Raw genomic sequence first — 20,732 nt, forward strand, 5'->3', positions numbered from 1 at the left:
TTTTTTATTTTGGGATCTTCTGGGTGCCTCTGAGTTCACCCAGCTCAAATGGGTACCTGACATTAGTTGGGGAAAAGTAAAGGCGGTTGGTCATTGCGCTGGCCACATGACACCCTTATTAACCATGGGCCACAGAAACAGATGACTTTTACATCATATATTTCTATAGATTGCAAGGTCTGAAAGGGAAACATTACTCTTTTTATGATTATTAAACTGAAGGACAATAGGTAAATATGCCAGTTACTCATAATCTCCACAATGACAATTGTGTGGAGACAGATTGAAGTTAAGCTTTACAAATCTTTAAAATGCATCCATCCCTGGCAGATTAGCAAAGAGTTAGATAAAGAATTCAAACAATACACCTAATAGGAAAGTTCTATCCCATGAGATGGGATGCCAACTGTGGACTATTAATTAAATATTTAAATAATGTATGAGCAAAGGCAATAGAAAAACATCTTGTTGAATACCTTTTGAATTAACTTAGAGAAAATATAAATAGTTTCAATGCAGGCTACTCTGGGATTAAGTATTTCATAAATTAGTGGCAAGTTTGAAACAGAAAAATTATTTAAGTTTTGTAATTGTTATGAGAAAATGTTTAGTTAATAGACTTTAAGGATTTGAAGGCCAGTGGATGAACATAAAATAAGTGGCAGACTATACACTATAAGGCCTTTGCTCATATGAAGTAACATAACACTAAAAAGTAATAATGAGAGAAGTCTATTATTAACAAAAAACCAGTCTTAAGCTCCTCTTTCATTGTCTGATTATTATTATTATTATAGCTTTTATATAGCGCTACTTTCATGCTTATAGCATGCTCAGAGCGCTTTTGGTCCAATCTCATTTGTGGACCAGTGGGATGGAGGGGGTATCTAGGAGTTGGTTTTTGAGGTGCTGCCTTTAGGCGCTCAGTAAACACAACTCTGCCCGAGTCGGGTGTCGAACCTCGAGCCCCCTTCTAGGTAGCCAAGCCAAGCCAAGTTCAAGCGCACTTGGCCTCTCGACCACACTTCCCAGATGAGCACAATCTCATTGCCTATGAACTCAAATATAGTTATAAAGTTCAATATTTGCCCACATCACTTCCACATGACATGCATAAGAAAAATACTGAATGTCAAATGGCAAGACAAAATACCAGATACTTAAGTCCTTCAAAGAGCGGGTCTGCAAAGCATCCATACAATCCTGATGCAGTCCCAGCTGGGATGGGCAGGACTCGTCTGCAGAATTGAAGACCACGGCATCCCCCTAAACGACTTTTGTATGGCCAACTAAGTGAAGGAAAGAGCTCACAAGGTGGTCAAAGAAAGCGCTTCAGGGACACCCTCAAAGCTTCTCTGAAGGCTTTCAGCATAGACCCAGCCACCTGGGAGACAGAGTCACATGACAGAGCATCATGGTGTCGTGCTGTAAAAACTGGCGCACAGGTTGCTGAGGAAAAGAGAACAACACTGGCAGAAGAAAAACGCCAGAGAAGAAAAGCAAGGCCCACGACACTAGCTCCATTCTGGGCTCACAAAGGTCTCACCAGCCACATGAGGAGGCATAAAACCCCAGTGCAAAGCCCTCAGCCCCCTGGATGACAAAGTGGTCATCATCGAACCATGATGGACGAACTATATACACTCAAGGCATACATAGTTTGGACTTACTGCAATACTGATTGGTTTTGCTTTATGTTTTTTTGGCTAATGAACAAACAGTATAGTAAACTTCACAAACAAGAAATTTCATTAGTTATTGACTCACAGTAAGCTCTTTCAATAAATATGCCCAGTGTGACCAAAGTGTAGAGAGTTAACCAGAAGATCTGTCTGTTGTGGTTGTCCACATAGAGACAAAACCTCTGGAATTGTGTCTTTGAGACTGTCTGAGGTTTGGATGTAAAATTAACCTGTTGTGATGCTATAGCATTTAACAAGCTAGTAGTTCTTTGTATCTTCCTGAAACATTAACATTGAGAAATATATTCTTTAAAGTCTTTCAAGATTTTGTTTCACTCTTAAACCACAAAAGAGTAATCAGTAACAAAAATAGACTTGTTAGTTTCTACTTACTGGTATCCAGCTACAAAAGATTTGGTTCTATCTTTTATAGTTGATCTATTATTTTTATTTAGTCCCAACTTGGCTGTCTCTCCACCAACTGAGGTAAAAGGAAAATAAATCAATGTTTTTTTCATTCAAAACACAATTTTTCAATTCACCTTAAAAAGTCTAATGATTCTGGAACTCTATGTTATCCATTCTAATTTTGACAAAAAATTGATGAAATTCAAATTGCAAATATGGTGAAAACTATCTGCGAACAGGTTTTTATTTAGACTAATTAAAATAAAAGCTTCACTAAATGGCAGCCCATGTTTGTTATCTGCAGTGAATTATCCTCAAACCAGTTTATGAAGCCATCCTTGCTTCAGCTGCATTTTACCAGCACTACAGTCATAGTTATTTTTTTGTCAGGAAGAAAGATGAGTTTTAAAAGCAGCAGGCAGTGTTCAGAAAAACAACTATTGTGACTGTCAAGTATTAGCCGACTGGTGCAAGCCAGGAACTAAGGTAATTACGTCTCTGCTACCATTTGGTGCTAAATTTGTAAGCGGACACCTTTTCTTCAATGATGAGTGTAAAGACAAAAGCATTGGGACTGTAGTCTAATAGCCTCAGTAAGTACACTTTATCCATGATCCTGAAGAAGTAAAAGCACTAAACACAGCAGTAAGAGTGATTAGCTCTATACAAGTGATAATATTCTTTGTATATGGACACACTTAGCCTGTTAAAATTCGAGCACGAAATTGAAGTCAAATAATCACTCCACTTTTCAGTCATTCAACATACATACACCTCCTATTTTCAAACAATCCTTTAATAATAAAAGTATTATACCTACAATTAGTTTAATATCATTTTTACATCCTAATGACTTTTTCTTCAAAAGAACAAGGACAAGAATTAACAAGTCATTGACAGCGGTACTTAAGTTTACTGGTCCTCAATAAGTGGTTCTTGTTCAAAAAAGTTTGAAAATACTGCTTTATACCTTTCAATTTAATTATATTATTTAATTGAGAAGAAACTTTACTTGCATTTTTCTATTATCAGTAACTTATTAGAATTGTCTTTAAATCATCAAGCTAGCAATTAAGCTACTATTTAATATACTGTTAAAATTTTAAAATAAGAAAGATGATACTATAATGATTTATTATTTTAAATTTTAAAAATTATATAAAATCATTAATAATAAATACATTTGAATGCTTCAAATGAGACTATTTGTTAAGACTCTAAAATCCTTTAGCAATAAAATCAAATCTTATAATAGATGCATAACTCACACTGACATTTCTTTTATAGCAAAAAAAAAAAGAACATAAAAAAACTATTTTTCTTTTGCTTTTAGATAAAAATTGTCCTGTTTTCAGAAGAGTATTTTTCCTGATTTAGACCAATACTCCATTTAATTAGACCAAAAATGAAAATTAGCAAAATAATAATATTCCTATTGATACTGGTAACAGAAATGTGAACATTCAACAGGTGGATGGTTAACCACTTCCAATGTTTACTTTCATTCATTAAAAAAAAATATTTCTTTCCCAATTTTCTTACCATCAAGATTTAAAACAGCAGACTTCCAAATGGCATCATTATTTGACAAGATTATACTTTTAAAGTCTTCAAAGGTCATGTAGCCCACTTTATCTTTTCCAACTTGTTTGAATACAGCATCTACAATAGCATCCAAGTCACTTTTCTGTTCAGCTTCATTCATCTCCACAAGAGACCTACACAAATTAAAATGAAACTATATTGAAATTAATTGTTTCAAATGTTTAGCAATATTTAAAAAAAAAAGGCTTCTTTTTTAAACAGTCGAATCATTAAAGATTTTATCCCAGATTTCTAATTATAAAGGCTTTTCTTTTGTAATAACTAAATTAGCTCCCCATCATTTAGACTTTAAGGTCACAAACTAACCTTTTATATTTCCAAATAATATCACTAACAATTTTCAATATGACAATTTAACACATTCCACTGAAATATATTCATACTTTCAAAGACTTTTTTTTATAGTAATGTCCTGTTGATGACCATGTAAAAGTAGATTCTATCTAATTACAGTCAAAATGCCCAGAAATGGCTTGCTTTTCTTTTTCCTCCTATAAAAGTTTAGTTAGCTCATTTGTAGTTTTCACAAACAAAACCAAAATTTTAATAAAGCAATACTTCTATAATAAAACTTTGCAAATTCAATCATGTATTCTAAAACATCATGGACACAATGACAAGAAAATGAAAGATTCTTCAATATGTAAAAAGAGATTTCATAATTTTAGTAACTCACATGATCATTTTCTTATAGTTTTGTTTGGTCAGTTTCCCATTTCTGTCTGTGTCGAACATTTTGAAGAACATTTTCGCTTTATCTTCAGGTTTTCCTACAAGTCAAACGTATTCACAGAAATAATACATGAGTGTTAACTTTCCATTTTAACAACTAAAAGCAAAAAGTAACAAACCTGTTTTTAATGAGGTGTTTGCTTAGAAAAATAAAACATTCTTTAGTTGTTTAAAAAAAAAAAGAGTGCATACAGTGGTGTAATTAAGATGGAAAGTAAATTATAAATTCTGTTAAGTTACGAAATTATAGTTTCCTCTTTGTAAGGAAGTTGGAATGTCTAATGCAGAGCATATTCATTTTTCTGTAGGCTACATAATTTGGCTTAAGCTTTCTATAGTCCACTGTTTATAATAGCTAATTTAATTATCTATAAGTTGTTGAAGTTTATGGGTCTTACAAGTTGCTCCATTGATAATCCTGCTTTTGATATTTGGTCCGACACCCGACTTGGGCAGAGTTGTGTTTACTGAGCGCCTAAAGGCAGCACGGAAAACCAACTCCTAGATACCTCCTCCCCTCCCTCCCCCCCCCCCACTGGTCCACAAATGAGATTGGACCAAAAGCGCTCTGAGCATGCTATAAGCATGAAAGTAGCGCTATACAAAAGCTATAATAATAATAATAATAACTACAATGTAGTGTGATTGTAATATTAAACAGTCATTAAGATTATAGTATGAAATATTTAAATAAACGTGGTTAATTAATAGGTTAAGAAAAATGCTAGTTGTCCATGCCTAGAACATTGTAATGGCAATAATGTCTGCTGGTGCAATGAACTTGTTTTAACTGATTGTAAAGTCATTATTATTGCTGGCTTGGACTATTGTGTGAAGTCTTCACAAAGAGTAATTATCTCCAAGTGTTTATTAATATAGAGAAGACCAGGATGGCACCATAACCAGCATTTAAGATGGCCTTGAAAGCTGATTTGTCAGTGTATATGTACTTTCCTGGTTTGCTTTTTTTTTAGTAGTGTTTGTTTGTTTCTTGAGAATGTACTTTGAGTTTTAAAGGATTTTTTTTTTTATAATAGTTTGAATTGGGTATGTTTTTTACATTTATAATTCTAAAATGAATGGAAAAAAATGTATTTCAGAGATATAAGATTCATTTTATAAAACTGCAATGTATTTAAAAGTCTTACAAAGAATAAAATATATGTAGGCTACCGCTATTAATCAACACAACAATGGGCTATTATATTTAACTGACCAGAAGAAAGTATTCCAAAGTAAGTTTTACATTCATCAAAAGACACAAAGCCATCACCAGAGGAGTCAACTAATAGAAACAAATTTCTGACAAACAATGACTGAGGTTGTAATCCCAATGCATCAGCAAACTCTGTCCTGGTCAGTCGAGTAGAAAGAACTTCATCTATTTGTTCCTGGTTCAAACCAATCTCAGTTTTCATGTCTTCACCAGAGAGCTAAGAATAAAATAGTTCATTTTTGAAAAGAAATGACTCTTACTAAATTTTGAATATAACAGGAACAAGGATAGCAGCTATTGTTACATTTTCTAACCACACATTTGTATCCTGTTTGGAATTGCATAAACCTTATTAAAATACTTCAACTCTATGTAAACTTTATCTATTTACTAACCATTTATGTTGTAAATGTGAGACAAGCTTAAAGTCAACAGATCAACTTTTAATCTGTTTTAACCCAGTCCTTTTTTTTTTAATTAAGCAGAAAAGATTTAGCTGTAGACAGCTTTTAACTCTAAACCACTATTTTGCCAAACTAAGTTTCTCTTTGGAGAAAGCACAACTGACTGTTTATTCTATGCCTGGCTCAACTCCAATGAAATCCTAAGACTAAGCCCAATTCCAAACAGTTGTAAGTATACAAATTTACATAAATCTAATCATAAATTTGTAAAGTTAAGAAAAAATAAAACTTTCCTAGGATGGCCTAACATAACAGCACCAAACAACTGCTAGTATCTGACTGATTGTGTGGTATGCGCAGTGGACTGTCGACCTGTCATACCAATGGACCTGGCCGGGTTTCCTACCCTGCCAGCTGCTATCTTGGAATATTGATGCATAGTTGTAAATCAAAATATCCACTCTAAACTGTAATTTAGATCTTAAACACTAAAATTAAATACTAAGTTTGCATATAAATATCAAAGTGTTTATAATTATAGGAAGAAATATTTTTAACCACTAATCAATATTAACTACATTATTTCAAGAACATGCCCAGCCAGCAAAGCTACCTGTTCAGGCCCGGGCTGAGTTAGGGGCCCGCACGGGGAACCGGATAGTCGTGCGGGGCAGTTTTTTCCTTTCCTACCCCGTCATGCGCCCATTCAAAACCCCCCTTAGATGAATGGGGCCCGTAAGTAGCAGGGGATGGAGAGATTCGCCCCATTGTTTCACTGCTGGGCGTCGGCTGGCGGTCTGAATTTTGCGTAATACAGCTAAGGTCCCACCACCTTCCCCCTTCTCGTCCTACTGGCAAGGAGTGCCCTCCCCGCCTCGCTCTTATCTCGGACGAGACCGTCGGCCAGGAAACTCGTTGCGTAATGAAATTCAAGGGGAGACAAAAAAAAAGAGCTCAATATAATTGGTTCGGATAGTCTCCCATTTCATTATAAACACAATAAACTCATTGAATGTTTTGTTATTTTTTTATATAAACTTTTTATTGCTTCGTTTTTTTTTTTTTTTTGTTTTTTTTTTGTTACATTAAAATATTTCGTTTTAATATATATGTATATAGCTATGAAATAAAAACAAGTGTTTTATTGTTATACAATATATAAGGACGATTCTTTTGATTTAATAATTTTATTTACATATTTAATGAAAACTATATTTTTTGATACTTTAAATTTATCAGAAATTTTTTTACGAACAATATAAAAACTGATGTAAACGCTGCATACAATAACTGTATCCCTGATAGCAAAATTTTCGGGCCCGGTAAGGACCCCCCATTGGGCCTGCCCATACTAACCACATGGGCCTCAATTGGGGGAAGAACTCGGCCCTTAAGGTTGAGTCTGGGCTCAGTCAGTGGCCCCAGAAAATCCCCTTGTGAAATCCGTGTGGGACCAGTAAGGGAAAGGACTTGTGGGCCCCAATAAGGCTATAGATACTTGGCCCTTTGGGGAGAATTAATGAAAGCCCAAATGGGGCCCTTAGGGGTCGAGTCTGGGCGAAATCAGAAGGCCAAGATGACGCCGTGATGGAAACCTCATGGGGCCAGTACGGGGAAAACATTAAGGGGCCTGAAAGGGCTTAACAGATGGGTTCGATTTGGGGGATGAACGTTGGCCCAAACGGGTGCCCTTAGGGCTGAGTCTGGGTTCAGTTAGGGGGCCCAGATGAAGCCCTGATGGAAACCTCATGGGGCCAGTACGGGGAAAAATTGAGGGGCCTGAGAGGGCTAAACTCATGGGCCCCATTTGGGGGATGAACGTTGGCCCAAACGGGGGCCCTTAGGGCTGGGTCTGGGTTCAGTTAGGGGGCCCAGATGAAGCCCTGATGGAAACCTCATGGGGCCAGTACGGGGAAAAATTGAGGGGCCTGAGAGGGCTAAACTCATGGGCCCAATTTGGGGGATGAACGTTGGCCCAAACGGGGGCCCTTAGGGCTGGGTCTGGGCTCAGTTAGGGGGCCCAATTGAAGCCCTGATGGAAACCTCATGGGGCCAGTACGGGGAAAACATTGAGGGGCCTGCTAGGGCTAAACACATGGGCCCCATTTGGGGGATGAACGTTGGCCGAAACGGGGGCCCTTAGGGCTGAGTCGGGGCTCAGTTAGGGGGCCCAGATGAAGCCCTGATGGGGCCAGTATGGGGAAAACATTGAGGGGCCTGCTAGGGCTAAACACATGGGCCCCATTTGGGGGATGAACGTTGGCCCAAACGGGGGCCCATAGGGCTGAGTCTGGGCTCAGTTAGGGGGCCCAGTTGAAGCCCTGATGGAAACCTTATGGGGCCAGTACGGGGAAACATTGAGGGGCCTGCTAGGGCTAAACACATGGGCCCCATTTGGGGGATGAACGTTGGCCCAAACGGGGGCCCTTAGGTGTGAGTCTGGGCTCAGTTAGGGGGCCCAGATGAAGCCCTGATGGGGCCAGTATGGGGAAAACATTGAGGGGCCTGCTAGGGCTAAACACATGGGCCCCATTTGGGGGATGAACGTTGGCCCAAACGGGGGCCCTTTGGGCTGGGTCTGGGCTCAGTTAGGGGGCCCAGTTGAAGCCCTGATGGAAACCTCATGGGGCCAGTACAGGGAAACATTGAGGGGCCAGAAAGGGCTAAACACATGGGCCCCATTTGGGGGATGAACGTTGGCCCAAACAGGGGCTCTTAGGGCTGAGTCTGGGCTCAGTTAGGGGGCCCAGATGAAGCCCTGATGGGGCCAGTACGGGGAAAACATTGAGGGGCCTACTAGGGCTAAACACATGGGCCCCATTTGGGGGATGAACGTTGGCCCAAACGGGGGCCCTTAGGGCTGAGTCTGGGCTCAGTTAGGGGGCCCAGTTGAAGCCCTGATGGAAACCTCATGGGGCCAGTACGGGGAAACATTGAGGGGCCAGAATGGGCTAAACACATGGGCCCCATTTGGGGGATGAACGTTGGCCCAAACGGGGGCCCTTAGGGCTGAGTCTGGGCTCAGTTAGGGGGCCCAGATGAAGCCCTGATGGGGCCAGTACGGGGAAAACATTGAGGGGCCTGCTAGGGCTAAACACATGGGCCCCATTTGGGGGATGAACGTTGGCCCAAACGGGGGCCCTTAGGGCTGGGTCTGGGCTCAGTTAGGGGGCCCAGTGGAAGCCCTGATGTAAACCTCATGGGGGCCAGTACGAGGAAAACATTGAGGGGCCTGATAGGGCTAAACACATGGGCCCCATTTGGGGGATGAACGTTGGCCCAAACGGGTGCCCTTAGGGCTGAGTCTGGGCTCAGTTTGCCTCTAGTTTCTCTCTCTCTCTTTTCTCCCTACTGACAAGGAATGCTCTCCCGGTCTAGCTGTTATCTCAGACGAAACATAGAAAGTTATTACGTAACATAACTCGATGGGAGGTAAAAGAAAAAAAAGAAAACCATGACTTTAATATGTTGGCTCGGATAGACTCACTTAGATTATTAATACAAACAATATTGCTGTTTTTTAATTATTTTATTTTCATAAAAATGTGTATAGGTTCCTATATGTTTTACTTCTTTTTTTTTTTCGTTCTTTGCATTTAATTTAAAGTTATAGAATGCTGATTTCTAAACTGTGATAATTTTATCTTACATTATACTTTATTAAATAAATTGGATTATAGGTCATTTTTAGGTATAACATTCAATGTCATTAAGTCAAAAAGTGATTTATATTATATATTTTATTTATTCTTCTCACAGTAGTTTGATCAAAACGTTTCTACTATAACGACATATATATGGGATATTTGTGTGTGTGCATGTTTGTTAGCGCGCGTGTGTATGAACTATGCATGTTATATGCCAATTTAAAATTTCTAGATCTAATATAGTACGTGACACTTTAAAAAAAAAAGGGTCATTGCCTAGCTCCAAGATTTTTCATGAGATGGCTAGATACAAATGTGCGATTAATATGATGTCGAGTGTTTTGATTTTTTCGAGTAAAAAAAAAAGCAACTTGTGACTTTACAACACTTGCTGTAAATGGACCTTCACTTAGGCATCATTTTGACTTTGCTCATGTAATGTACGTAACACCCCACGTGACCATGTCACACTCCCTCTACGTCTATCTGACCCAGATGTTTAATTAACATCATGGTGATCTCTTTTATAGCCTTCCTCTAACTTAACTCCCCTTTCTTCTTTTTTTTTTTTACCCACTCTGCTGGATGTCTCGAGTTCACACCTAATGAAACGCTAGACAAAATGACGCCTCTCGAAGTAATAAAACTGAATCTGTCGTTCTTGTAGGTTTCTATCATTGCGGAAGGTACCGGTACCGGTATTTACTGACCAGTCATTGATATTTAGGGTTATGTATTTTCACATCTACCTCAGGAAATAAATAAATAAATATATATATATATTTAGGTTAACATAGAAAATCAACAGATTCAGTTAAACAAGCACAGCATTGGTTTTTTTTTTTTTTTTTTTTTTTTTTTTTTTACGTTTTATCTGTAACATGTATTATAACCATTCATACTACAGATCTGATTTACTGTAATTGTGTATAGTTGCACTGTTCAATAAGATTTCAAATAAATAAATTATTTAAATTGCAATTCTTATTGCATCTTCTGGTAATAGGCCGATTTTAAAAGTTTTAATGTAGCCTATAATGCTAGTTTCCAGTACCGGTAGATATTTTTAATGTAAACAAACTTTACACAAGCAAAGAATATTAACAATAGGGGTTTTACCAATCGTGTTTGAATTTATTTAGTCGTTTTGAAACATGACTAATAAGAATGCTTTTATATTGATTTAAATGTTTGTCTCAGTTATATTTAAATATAGATATCAATTTATAAAGATCGAGTGCGTGTAAAATTCCTACAAATAAAGATCAGCTTAGGTTAACACGTGTTTGACGTTTTCCTTGCTCGTTGCATAGAACGCGTGCTATCAAGCAAGAAAGTACACGTGTTCACACTGATGGTCAGTAGGTCAAGGCTCACTGACTCTCACTGTAAATCTTTTTCGTACCACCTCTTTACTCGATCTTTTTGTTGACGTAATAGACCTTGTGATCTCTTTCTTTTATGAGTTACACAAATGTTTAGGTCAATAACATTCAAATATAATGAAACACGTAACTAAAACTATCTTAATTATGATTTAAATATAATTCAAGGAATTTTTATTTTAAAGTATAAGATATAACTGGCAAGATCATGATATGAACGACAGGATTTGCTATTCAGTTTCATACATTTAAAAAAAAGTTATGACTCAAAATACATGCTACATGACAGATCTAATAAACTACATTATAGGCACAGTTCGTAAATATTATCGATGACTGATTCTACGAAGATAAAGAGCATAAAAAAAAATCAAGAGGCATGCAAATGTGTTGTAGCCATAGTTGTAGACTATGTACGTATCAGTGTTTTATCTAATATCTACTGTATACCCCATTCTAGAATATTTATGATTTAAAATATATATAAAATTAATTAGATCCATATTTTAAATCGTGCAATCTAACTTTGTAAGAACCATCTTCGTTAATTATAATGTCTATAATGCAATTTGTGTAAGTACGGTAGTCAAGTAGATGAGGTCACGAGATGAACCAACACATCCTCACATCATTTGTTCAAATGCTGCACACTGCTATATGGTATCGAAATACTAGCGTTAATAAAACAAACAATTTAAATATTCAACAAGAGACACTACTAATACAGTATTAGAGAAGATTATAGTCCTGAGGGGGGGGGGGAAAGAAAGACTGTGCCGCTGGTCAATGTGTAGGCTACCCGGTCACGTGGCTTACTTACAATTGACCAACCAGAGACAGGTCTACATGATAGGCTACAGCCTATTGCATCATTAAGAAAAATAGCGCCAGAACCAAACACCATGACCATCCCATTCCAGTCATAGTACTCATAGATCTACTTCAAGATTGTGTTGATTTGTGATTAACTCGACTCTATTCTAACAACTTTGGAATGTGTGCGTCAAGCAAAGGTACTTTTTATTTTATTAGACAATTAGATCTACTTTATTATTTTATACTTATTTATTATAATTTATAGAGATTAAGTCTGGATAAATTAAAGTAGATTAGATCTAGAATACTAGAATCTAGATCTACATCTACATTTAATTTTAATGTCATTTTTGTTTGTGAATGTGCTTTTTTTGGTTTAAGTTTAAGTCTAGTCAGACTAGGCCGTCACTAGGCACAAATAATTATTTTAAGTGACGCAAGGAAAGCCGTTTGAAATAATAATTATAATCATTCGAATCCCGTGGCGTGTCTCACAGTTTATTAGAACCTTAATAGATTAGATTTAGAAAGTCAATTTAGAAAAGATAGTAAAACCAAATTCAACCATTAAAATTAATATTTTAAAATACATGAGTTCTTGAGATCTATTTTCAATTTAAATGCAAAATGTAGGCCTATAAATACATTTTTGTATACTTTTTTGTAGAAGCAAATCTAACAATGTTATACTATACTATACTGAAACTAGTCAATAATCTTGTCATTCAATATGTTGTGCAGAATTTATAATTTATCTTTATATTGCTTATGCCTTATGTAGATCTATGTATTTAATATTTCTCATGTGTGACTTTGATTTTAAAAAATTGAAATGTTAAAAAAAATGATTTTCAGACTCTGGGAACCAAAGAGTGAAAGAATGATGGCATCACTATGATCACTTCTTGCTGGATCTGTCCAAGAGTCAATGAGTACAGGTATTTAATTTAAAATATAAAGTATTATTACTACTCAATTTTATTATAATTACCAATTGATTAAGTTTAAAAAAATTATTACTATACTTAGGCTACTATATTAATATTTTTTCATATTCTTCAAGGTGGACCATGTTGGAAAATAACTTTCAGTCAAGACTCAAGTTGAGACAAGAGCTCCATTGATGTTATTGATCAAACTGGTAATTTTTTTTTTACAATATTTTCAAGCCAAAAATGTTGTATACAAATCTGATGATCCAGATTTCCTGAATAATTTATATTAGCAGTCTAGATTTACTTGTAAAATTTATTTAATACTTATTTTATTTTCTGTCTGCAGAACATGTTCTAGAGATACTGGAGAAAAGATTTGAGTGCAGTACAGACTCATTAATTAAAAGAAGCAGAGATAAATACAATCAGGATTGGGTATGAAGCAAATTTCCCAATGGCAAATAATGTATCACTGTTGGAAATAGAAGTGAAACTGAAGTATGAAGATTCTCATGAAAATTTGGTAAGGCCATATTATATTGTAGGATTTAGGATGTAAAATATCATTTATGTGAATAGGTACTTCAATAAACTGACCTAGATCAATTTTTTTTCTCCCAAAAAATGGCTGAAAAGTGTGTCAGCACATTTTACCCTTTTTTTAGGGGTGGTCATTTCCATCAAAGATTTAGCATATTGTATTTGATTTGAGGACTAATTATGATTACTTTTTGTAAACATAAGATATCAGAGATCATTTTTATTTGCTTTTGAAGCCAATCTGTTAAATTTTTCTTAACAAAAGTTTATGTGAAAGTTGACATTTTTACAAATTTTTTCCTATAAAAGTTACAACAATGCTGTTTGCTACAATAATTTATCATATTATGAAATGTGTATATTTCAAATTTCATTAAATTCTCTTGGCGCACTTTAAAGATATTTGATATTAAAATTAACAAAGACAAAGAAGGGTAACATTTTCTTTTTTAAATAAAATAAAAGTGTTTATGGTTACAACAATCTCACTAATTCTATTGAATTTAGCATGTTATTATATATCTGTGTGCTAAGTTTGAACTTTGTAGCTTTGCTCTTTAGATATTAATTTTCAAAGTTGATGGTTAAAATCTATTTTTAGTAACAACCAACACTGATTTACTGGAAATGGTCCATTTCTGTCTATCACAAGCTATTTTTAGAAGCACACATAGGAATCTTTCATTTAGATTAACTTTTATAGTGTTTGAATGCTAGATTATGGAGAGGGAATGTGTCTTTATTATAATGACTTTGTAATCTGCAAATTTTAAAGTAAAAAGTTTAATTACTTTAAAAAATAATATTAAATATTACAATTTTTTTTTCAAATTTTTAGCTCAGCGAACTAATAATTAATTTTTTTTTTTTCTGTGTGTTGTTTTTTTTCTATTAATATACATGTAAATTAATAGTTAATAAATAAGTACATTATATTTTTAAAATGATGAGCTATTATTGCACAAAAATTCAAGTAAAAAATCTTTTAATAACTTCTAAAAAAATCGCAAGGTTTCTTTTTTATTTTATTGTCCGAAGCAAGAAATTTTTCATTTACAATCTATTTTTTAAAGCATTTAAATTAAGGCATTTTAAAATGATTAATTGCCAGTGCTCTACAAAAAGGTTAAAACTGTTTTTTTATGAAGTTTATGAAACTTATAGTCATTAAATTTTAGGAAATATTTTTCTGCGCAGTGCTATTTTCATTTATAATTTATAAGAATTATCTATCTGATGCATATAAATAGCTATTTAAATACAGTAGAATTATAATTAAACAAAATAAAACACAATACAGATCTCTGATTTGTTTTATTTGTGATTTTTGGGCTCATATGATGATAAAATCACATATATTTTTATTTTTTGTCGAAGGCTTTTTTTATATATTAATTTACTTTTTTTCAAAGATTTTATTGCTTGGTCTTATTTTTTAAATTTATTTTAACAGAATACTGGTTAATGTAAAAGAGTGTGAAGTTTCAACCCCATATCTTTAAGACTTTTTATAATACAGTTAATTTAAGTTCAACTGTCAGTTGTTTCGGTCACAGATTTTTTATTTATTTACAAAGGCTAAAGAAGGCTAATTTTTGGCCACTAAAAATTTAATAACTTCCCTCACAATTAACTCAGCAATATAAAATTGGTATCATTGGAAAGCATTTCTCAAGCTCTATCTAACTCAATAGGTTCCATTGCATTGTGATCATTTTGAAATTTTTATCGAAGTACCTAATGTGAAACAATAATTCAGCTATTTATTTATTTATGTGTCAGCAGAATCATACTTATCTCATCTTATATATTACAGATCTATCCAGTGAAAACAGCATTAAGAGAACAATAGTATGGATTATAACTTGGCTGGACTGGACATGGCACAAACAGAAAATAAATGTATTGAATTTTCAATCCAAATTATGGATATTAGGTACCGTATGAATTTTTATTTCCATATTTTTAACTAACATAATCTTTATAATTTTTTTTTATGCCACAATTGCATTGTTACTTTTCTTTCAAATCATTTCTTGATCAAATGCTGCGTCAACCTAACCTAAGAGGCTCATAAGTATTTTAATTTTTTATGAACATTGTGTGTAAACTGATAGGTCTTTATACCTCCTATAATTCGCTGTGTGGTTGTGAAATGTTTTCTCCACCATCACCAGATAACTATGTCAGTGACTTTCTATTGGAAAAACATACTACTTATACATATGATGGTAGGCTCATATTTCACAGAATTTTGAACTCTGTTATCACTTGTTGGAACAACTGAAGCTCAATAGCATCTTGAGGGACAGATAAACAACAATTAATGTACTGTTAGTTTACGTCAAGTCACGTTTTGGTATATGATACGAGTTGTAAGATTTAAAAAAAAAATTTTTTTTTTAACTTGTGCAGGATATGTACATTTGCGAAAATACAGTAGTTAATGAAGCCTGCATACACAAATAATGAATAGATAATGTCAGCATTTTTTGGTTTGGAAAAAGTGAAAATCATTGTGTTTTTGTTTTTTGTATGTTTTATATGAACATTTCATTTTGAAATCATAGGAATATATTTTTTTTTTTATTTTTTTTTTATGTTCTTCTTAGATTATTCAAGTGAGTTACCCAAGTCTGCTGTCAAATCAAATAACTTAGAGAAAGTACTTGAACTTGGCACATGTGATGGCACAGAAATCGTAAAAAAAGAAGGATGATGGCTTCAACTCTGAAGGAACATCCCAAACATGTAAAACATTTTACAAACAAACCTAATCAAAGTTTATAAATGTTTAAAAAAAGTAAGATGCACAAGCAAATTTATTTACATACTACAGATATTAGAACTAATGACTAATGGAAAAAAAAAACTACCTATCTAGACTTAACAACAAAGAAATAAGTAAATATAATATTTCAAACATGTGCTGGATCTTGTTAGTTTAATAACATACTATGTAGGTGCATTACATAAAACATGTAGTGGTTCTTGGTTGTTGATTACCGGTACTGTGCTTTTTTCAAATACACATTAGTTTTGTCATATATTAATTATAAATATTTATGTTCACCATTAATTATTTCGTTCAGCTATAGCAACATAAGGAAGGCATGGTGGCTAAGTGGTTAAGCATTTGGCTTCCAGACCCGAATTAGAATCTCAGTGAAAATTGGGATTTTTAAGACACCCTAACTCTGATGGATACTGGTACCTGATTTTAGCTGGGGAAAGTAAAGACAGTTGTTTAGCTAGCTACATGACACCCTGCTTGTTAACCATTAGCCAAAGAAACTGATGGCCTTAACATCATCTGCCCTATAGATGCTAAGTTTGAAAAGGGGAACTTTACTTTTATTACAACATAAGGTTATAAGTTGACAGTTACAGATGATGTACCATATGAGCATCATTGTTGTTTACTGGCTTTTGAACAGTAGCTTGAAACATTTGCTCTTACTTACATAGAATATTCACTGTTAAAAAATTATGAATATGATAGTGCAGCTAGTTACTCTGCTCAAAATTGAAAAAAATATTTTGTTGAAATTATAAACATGAGCTACCGGTATATATAAATGTATAGTTTTCATTGTTGAGCACTTTTTCTTTGGTACTGGGTAACGTACATGACCTATATTTTTTTGAGATATTATCATCTAAAATTAGGCGAGGTCTTGAGAATATTTACCTTGAACAGACTCAGCTTTGGGTTTTTGTGCATGTAGACCCTATTGATTAAAAAGCACCATTCTCTAATTATATTTTACTTGTTTAAATTTATATATTTATGGTTATTAATTATTCTTTGTATTTATTTTTTTAATTTTTTTTTGTAAAGTAAGCACTGGTATTTTTCTAAAAGTATGTTTCACATTTATTTCATTTTAAACAAATTAAGTCATTTACTTAATGTTCAATTATGTTCTAAATGTATGTTTTTAAAATTTCAGTGTTTATATTGCTAACATTTCACAAACTTGTTACAGGTAGCTTATTTTTGTTTTGGTCATTTTTTCTTTAGAACTACTGGTACAACATAATCTGATGTTAATTTTTTTTTTTAAATTTGTTTCATGATTGTGAAAACAGTTTGCTTTTCAATTTACATACAGCAGGCTCATACTTTGTTTAGATAATTCTGAATTACATTCTATATATAATGTATATGTTTCTGTATAGGCTATTCAAGCTTTTGTACATGTTAAAATTTCATAAATTTGGTAGCCATTATATTTTTAAAAAAAATTTATGGTATAATAAGTACTTATTGTATTTTTAAAAATATAAGCATCCATATTTTGAAAACTTATTTCTAATTTGCCATTTTAAGCAATTTGTTATTACAATTAATATTTAAATGAATATGCTTTTACTTATTTCAGTGTACATATTGCTTACATTCCACCAACTCAATACTTTTTTTGTTACTTTTATTTTTTTATATTTTTTTTACATAATTACAAAAGCTAAGTTGTTTTTTTTTTTGTTGTTATTGTTGTTGTTTTTATGATTGTCAAAACTGTTTGCTTTAAACATAATTTTTATACAGCACTTATACTTTCTGTAGAGATCCTGAATTATGTTCTTTATAAATTTGTTATAGATTTTCATGTTATCATTCACAACTTTTTTGTTGACTCAGTGCATTTTCCATAGTATACTATAATATTATAGGATCAATTTTCACAGTTAAAATCTTTGCTACAGGTATTGCTTTTACTTTTTAAAAAAGTTTTTTAGTGTATTCCTGTATTTTTAATTATTTTTAATAGTTGCTAACATTAACATTTTATAATGCAATAAACTATTAATTTCAACTAGTAAATTGTTTATGTAATTATTTATGTCATTTTATGCCATTTCAGCTAGAGCTCAGTGTCATTTCTTACTGGCCTCATCTGGGCCCCTAACTGAACCCAGACTCAGCCCTAAGGGCACCCATTTGGGCCAACATTCATCCCCCAAAGGGGGCCCATGTGGTTAGCCCTTTCTGGCCCCTCAATGTTTGCCCCATACTGGCCCCATAAGGGATTCATCAAGGCTTCATCTGGGCCCCCTAACTGAGCACAGACTCAGCCCTAAGGGCACCCGTTTGGGCCAACATTCATCCCCCAAATTGGGCCCATGTAGTTAGCCCTTTCTGGCCCCTCAATGTTTGCCCCATACTGGCCCCATGAGGGTTCCATCAGGGCTTCATCTGGGCCCCCTAACTAAGCCCAGACTCAGCCCTAAGGGCACCCGTTTGGGCCAACGTTCATCCCCCAAATTGGGTCCATGTGGTTAGCCCTTTCTGGCCCCTCAATGTTTGCCCCATACTGGCCCCATGAGGGTTTCATCAAGGGTTCATCTGGGCCCCCTAACTCAGCCCTAAGGGCACCCGTTTGGGCCAACGTTCATCCCCCAAATGTGGCCCATGTGTTTAGCCCTTTCTGGCCCCTCAATGTTTACCCCATACTGGCCCCATGAGGGTTTCATCTGGGCCCCCTAACTGAGCCCAGACTCAGCCCTAAGGGCACCCGTTTGGGCCAACGTTCATCCCCCAAATTGGGCCCATGTGGTTAGCCCTTTCTGGCCCCTCAATGTTTGCCCCATACTGGCCCCATGAGGGTTCCATCAAGGGTTCATCTGGGCCCCCTAACTGAGCCCAGACTCAGCCCTAAGGGCACCCGTTTGGGCCAACGTTCATCCCCCAAATTGGGCCCATGTGGTTAGCCCTTTCTGGCCCCTCAATGTTTGCCCCATACTGGCCCCATGAGGGTTCCATCAAGGGTTCATCTGGGCCCCCTAACTGAGCCCAGACTCAGCCCTAAGGGCACCCGTTTGGGCCAACGTTCATCCCCCAAATGGGGCCCATGTGTTTAGCCCTTTCTGGCCCCTCAATGTTTACCCCATACTGGCCCCATGAGGGTTCCATCAAGGGTTCACCTGGGCCCCCTAACTGAGCCCAGACTTGACCCTTAAGGGCCCTAATTGGGCTTTCATTAATTGTCCCCAAAGGGCCAAGTATCTCTTACCCTGTTGGGGCCCATAAGTCCTTCCCCTTACTGGCCCCACAAGGGTTTAACACTGGGATTTTCTGGGCCCCCTGACTGAGCCCAGACTCAGCCCTAAGGGCACCCGTTTGGGCCAACGTTCATCCCCCACTTGGGGCCCATATGGTTAGCATGGGCTTGCCCAGTTGGGGCCCTTACTGGGCCCAAAATCTTTGCTATCAGGGTGGTTAATTATTAGGTTTAAATGAAAAAAGGCCCAATTACTTCAGCTAAAACTCCCTTGAAAAATCTTGCAAGAACTTCTTTCCTCTGATCAATGGTCATAGCTTCTCTCCACATGATCTGTTCAGAAAGGCTTGGTGCTAAAGAAGACAATCAATAAATAAATAGTAATAATAAGCCCATATGCAGATATTCATAAGATAATTAGCAAATGTTTGAATCTCATGTAAAATTTTAACAAATGAAACTTAGAAAATGCAGTGTGAAAAAATTTTTTTTTAAAACAAATGAACATCTCAGTTCAGTCTTAACAGTAGCTAGAACCAATTTGAACCAAATAATGACAAAATAAAACACAGCTTCATACTTCATATCAGTTTCATTTTGTAATTATAAGGATGTCATACTCACTATATTTTTATTAATAGTAAAGAAAACTTCTTACAGCCTGTCAAAATTGTTCCAGTTAGATTTTGGCCTGCTCCTAAAAATTTTAGTCCATCACAAGTTTAGCTCTATAGTCTAAAAAATCCCTCAGATACATTCTTTGCTCTTTCTTCTGATATCTAAATATCAATTTGACCTTAGTGTATCTTGACTCTCAAACATCTATTTTCCTCTCCTTGCTCCTGTCTACTTTTCAAGACTTTGGCAACAACAAAATATAAATAACTTAAAAGCTTTCATCATAGAGAAAACACAATCTATGTAGATTTTTGTATGAGAGGACATGCAATGTCACCTTTTTTATTGGTGCAGAATTTAGATATATGTTAATGAATCAATATAAATACCAATAAAGATCTAATATACAACTATAAAAGTTATGAATCAAGTCTAATATTTTAATAGAAGTAACAACAATTTTTTGACATTATAACTCTACCCAGTTACATACCTTGACGTACATTCCAATTATGCTTTTTCAAAAACCCTTGGATTTTAATAAAACTGTCATCACGATCTTCTTTTGATGGGAAATACAAAACCTTGAAAATGAAAACAAAAAAATTAAATATCAACTTTTTTGTTAATGTTAAAAATAGTCAACAAGGTCAAAGGTGAAGTAGTTCAAACATTTTGAAAATCATTAAGATACCTTCATGACTTCTAAATATAAATAAAAACAACTAAAAATACATCA

General features: G+C 35.0%; 1 protein-coding gene and 1 long non-coding RNA gene across 3 annotated transcripts in view; one reads left to right on the forward strand and one right to left on the reverse strand.

Moving 5' to 3' along the window:
• Nucleotides 1–20,732, reverse strand: part of LOC106077777 (dual oxidase 2-like) — a 59,464-nt gene that overhangs the window by 7,152 nt on the left and 31,580 nt on the right. For both annotated transcript variants that reach the window (XM_056008204.1, XM_056008195.1), the window contains exons 18-24: nucleotides 20,487–20,577; nucleotides 19,631–19,728; nucleotides 5,644–5,860; nucleotides 4,372–4,465; nucleotides 3,633–3,808; nucleotides 2,076–2,163; nucleotides 1,768–1,961 (exon numbers count right to left, since the gene is read on the reverse strand). In XM_056008204.1, coding sequence (XP_055864179.1) covers nucleotides 1,768–1,961; nucleotides 2,076–2,163; nucleotides 3,633–3,808; nucleotides 4,372–4,465; nucleotides 5,644–5,860; nucleotides 19,631–19,728; nucleotides 20,487–20,577 — 958 coding nt within the window. The remainder of the gene's footprint in view (nucleotides 1–1,767; nucleotides 1,962–2,075; nucleotides 2,164–3,632; nucleotides 3,809–4,371; nucleotides 4,466–5,643; nucleotides 5,861–19,630; nucleotides 19,729–20,486; nucleotides 20,578–20,732) is intronic.
• Nucleotides 11,845–16,256, forward strand: LOC129922365 (uncharacterized). Its single transcript, XR_008774375.1, has 6 exons — nucleotides 11,845–12,092; nucleotides 12,751–12,833; nucleotides 12,959–13,036; nucleotides 13,177–13,353; nucleotides 15,187–15,306; nucleotides 15,983–16,256. It is a non-coding gene; the product is annotated as an uncharacterized LOC129922365 (long non-coding RNA).

The sequence above is a fragment of the Biomphalaria glabrata genome, chromosome 1 (genome assembly GCF_947242115.1).
Source record: "Biomphalaria glabrata chromosome 1, xgBioGlab47.1, whole genome shotgun sequence".
NCBI classification, from domain to species: domain Eukaryota; kingdom Metazoa; phylum Mollusca; class Gastropoda; family Planorbidae; genus Biomphalaria; species Biomphalaria glabrata.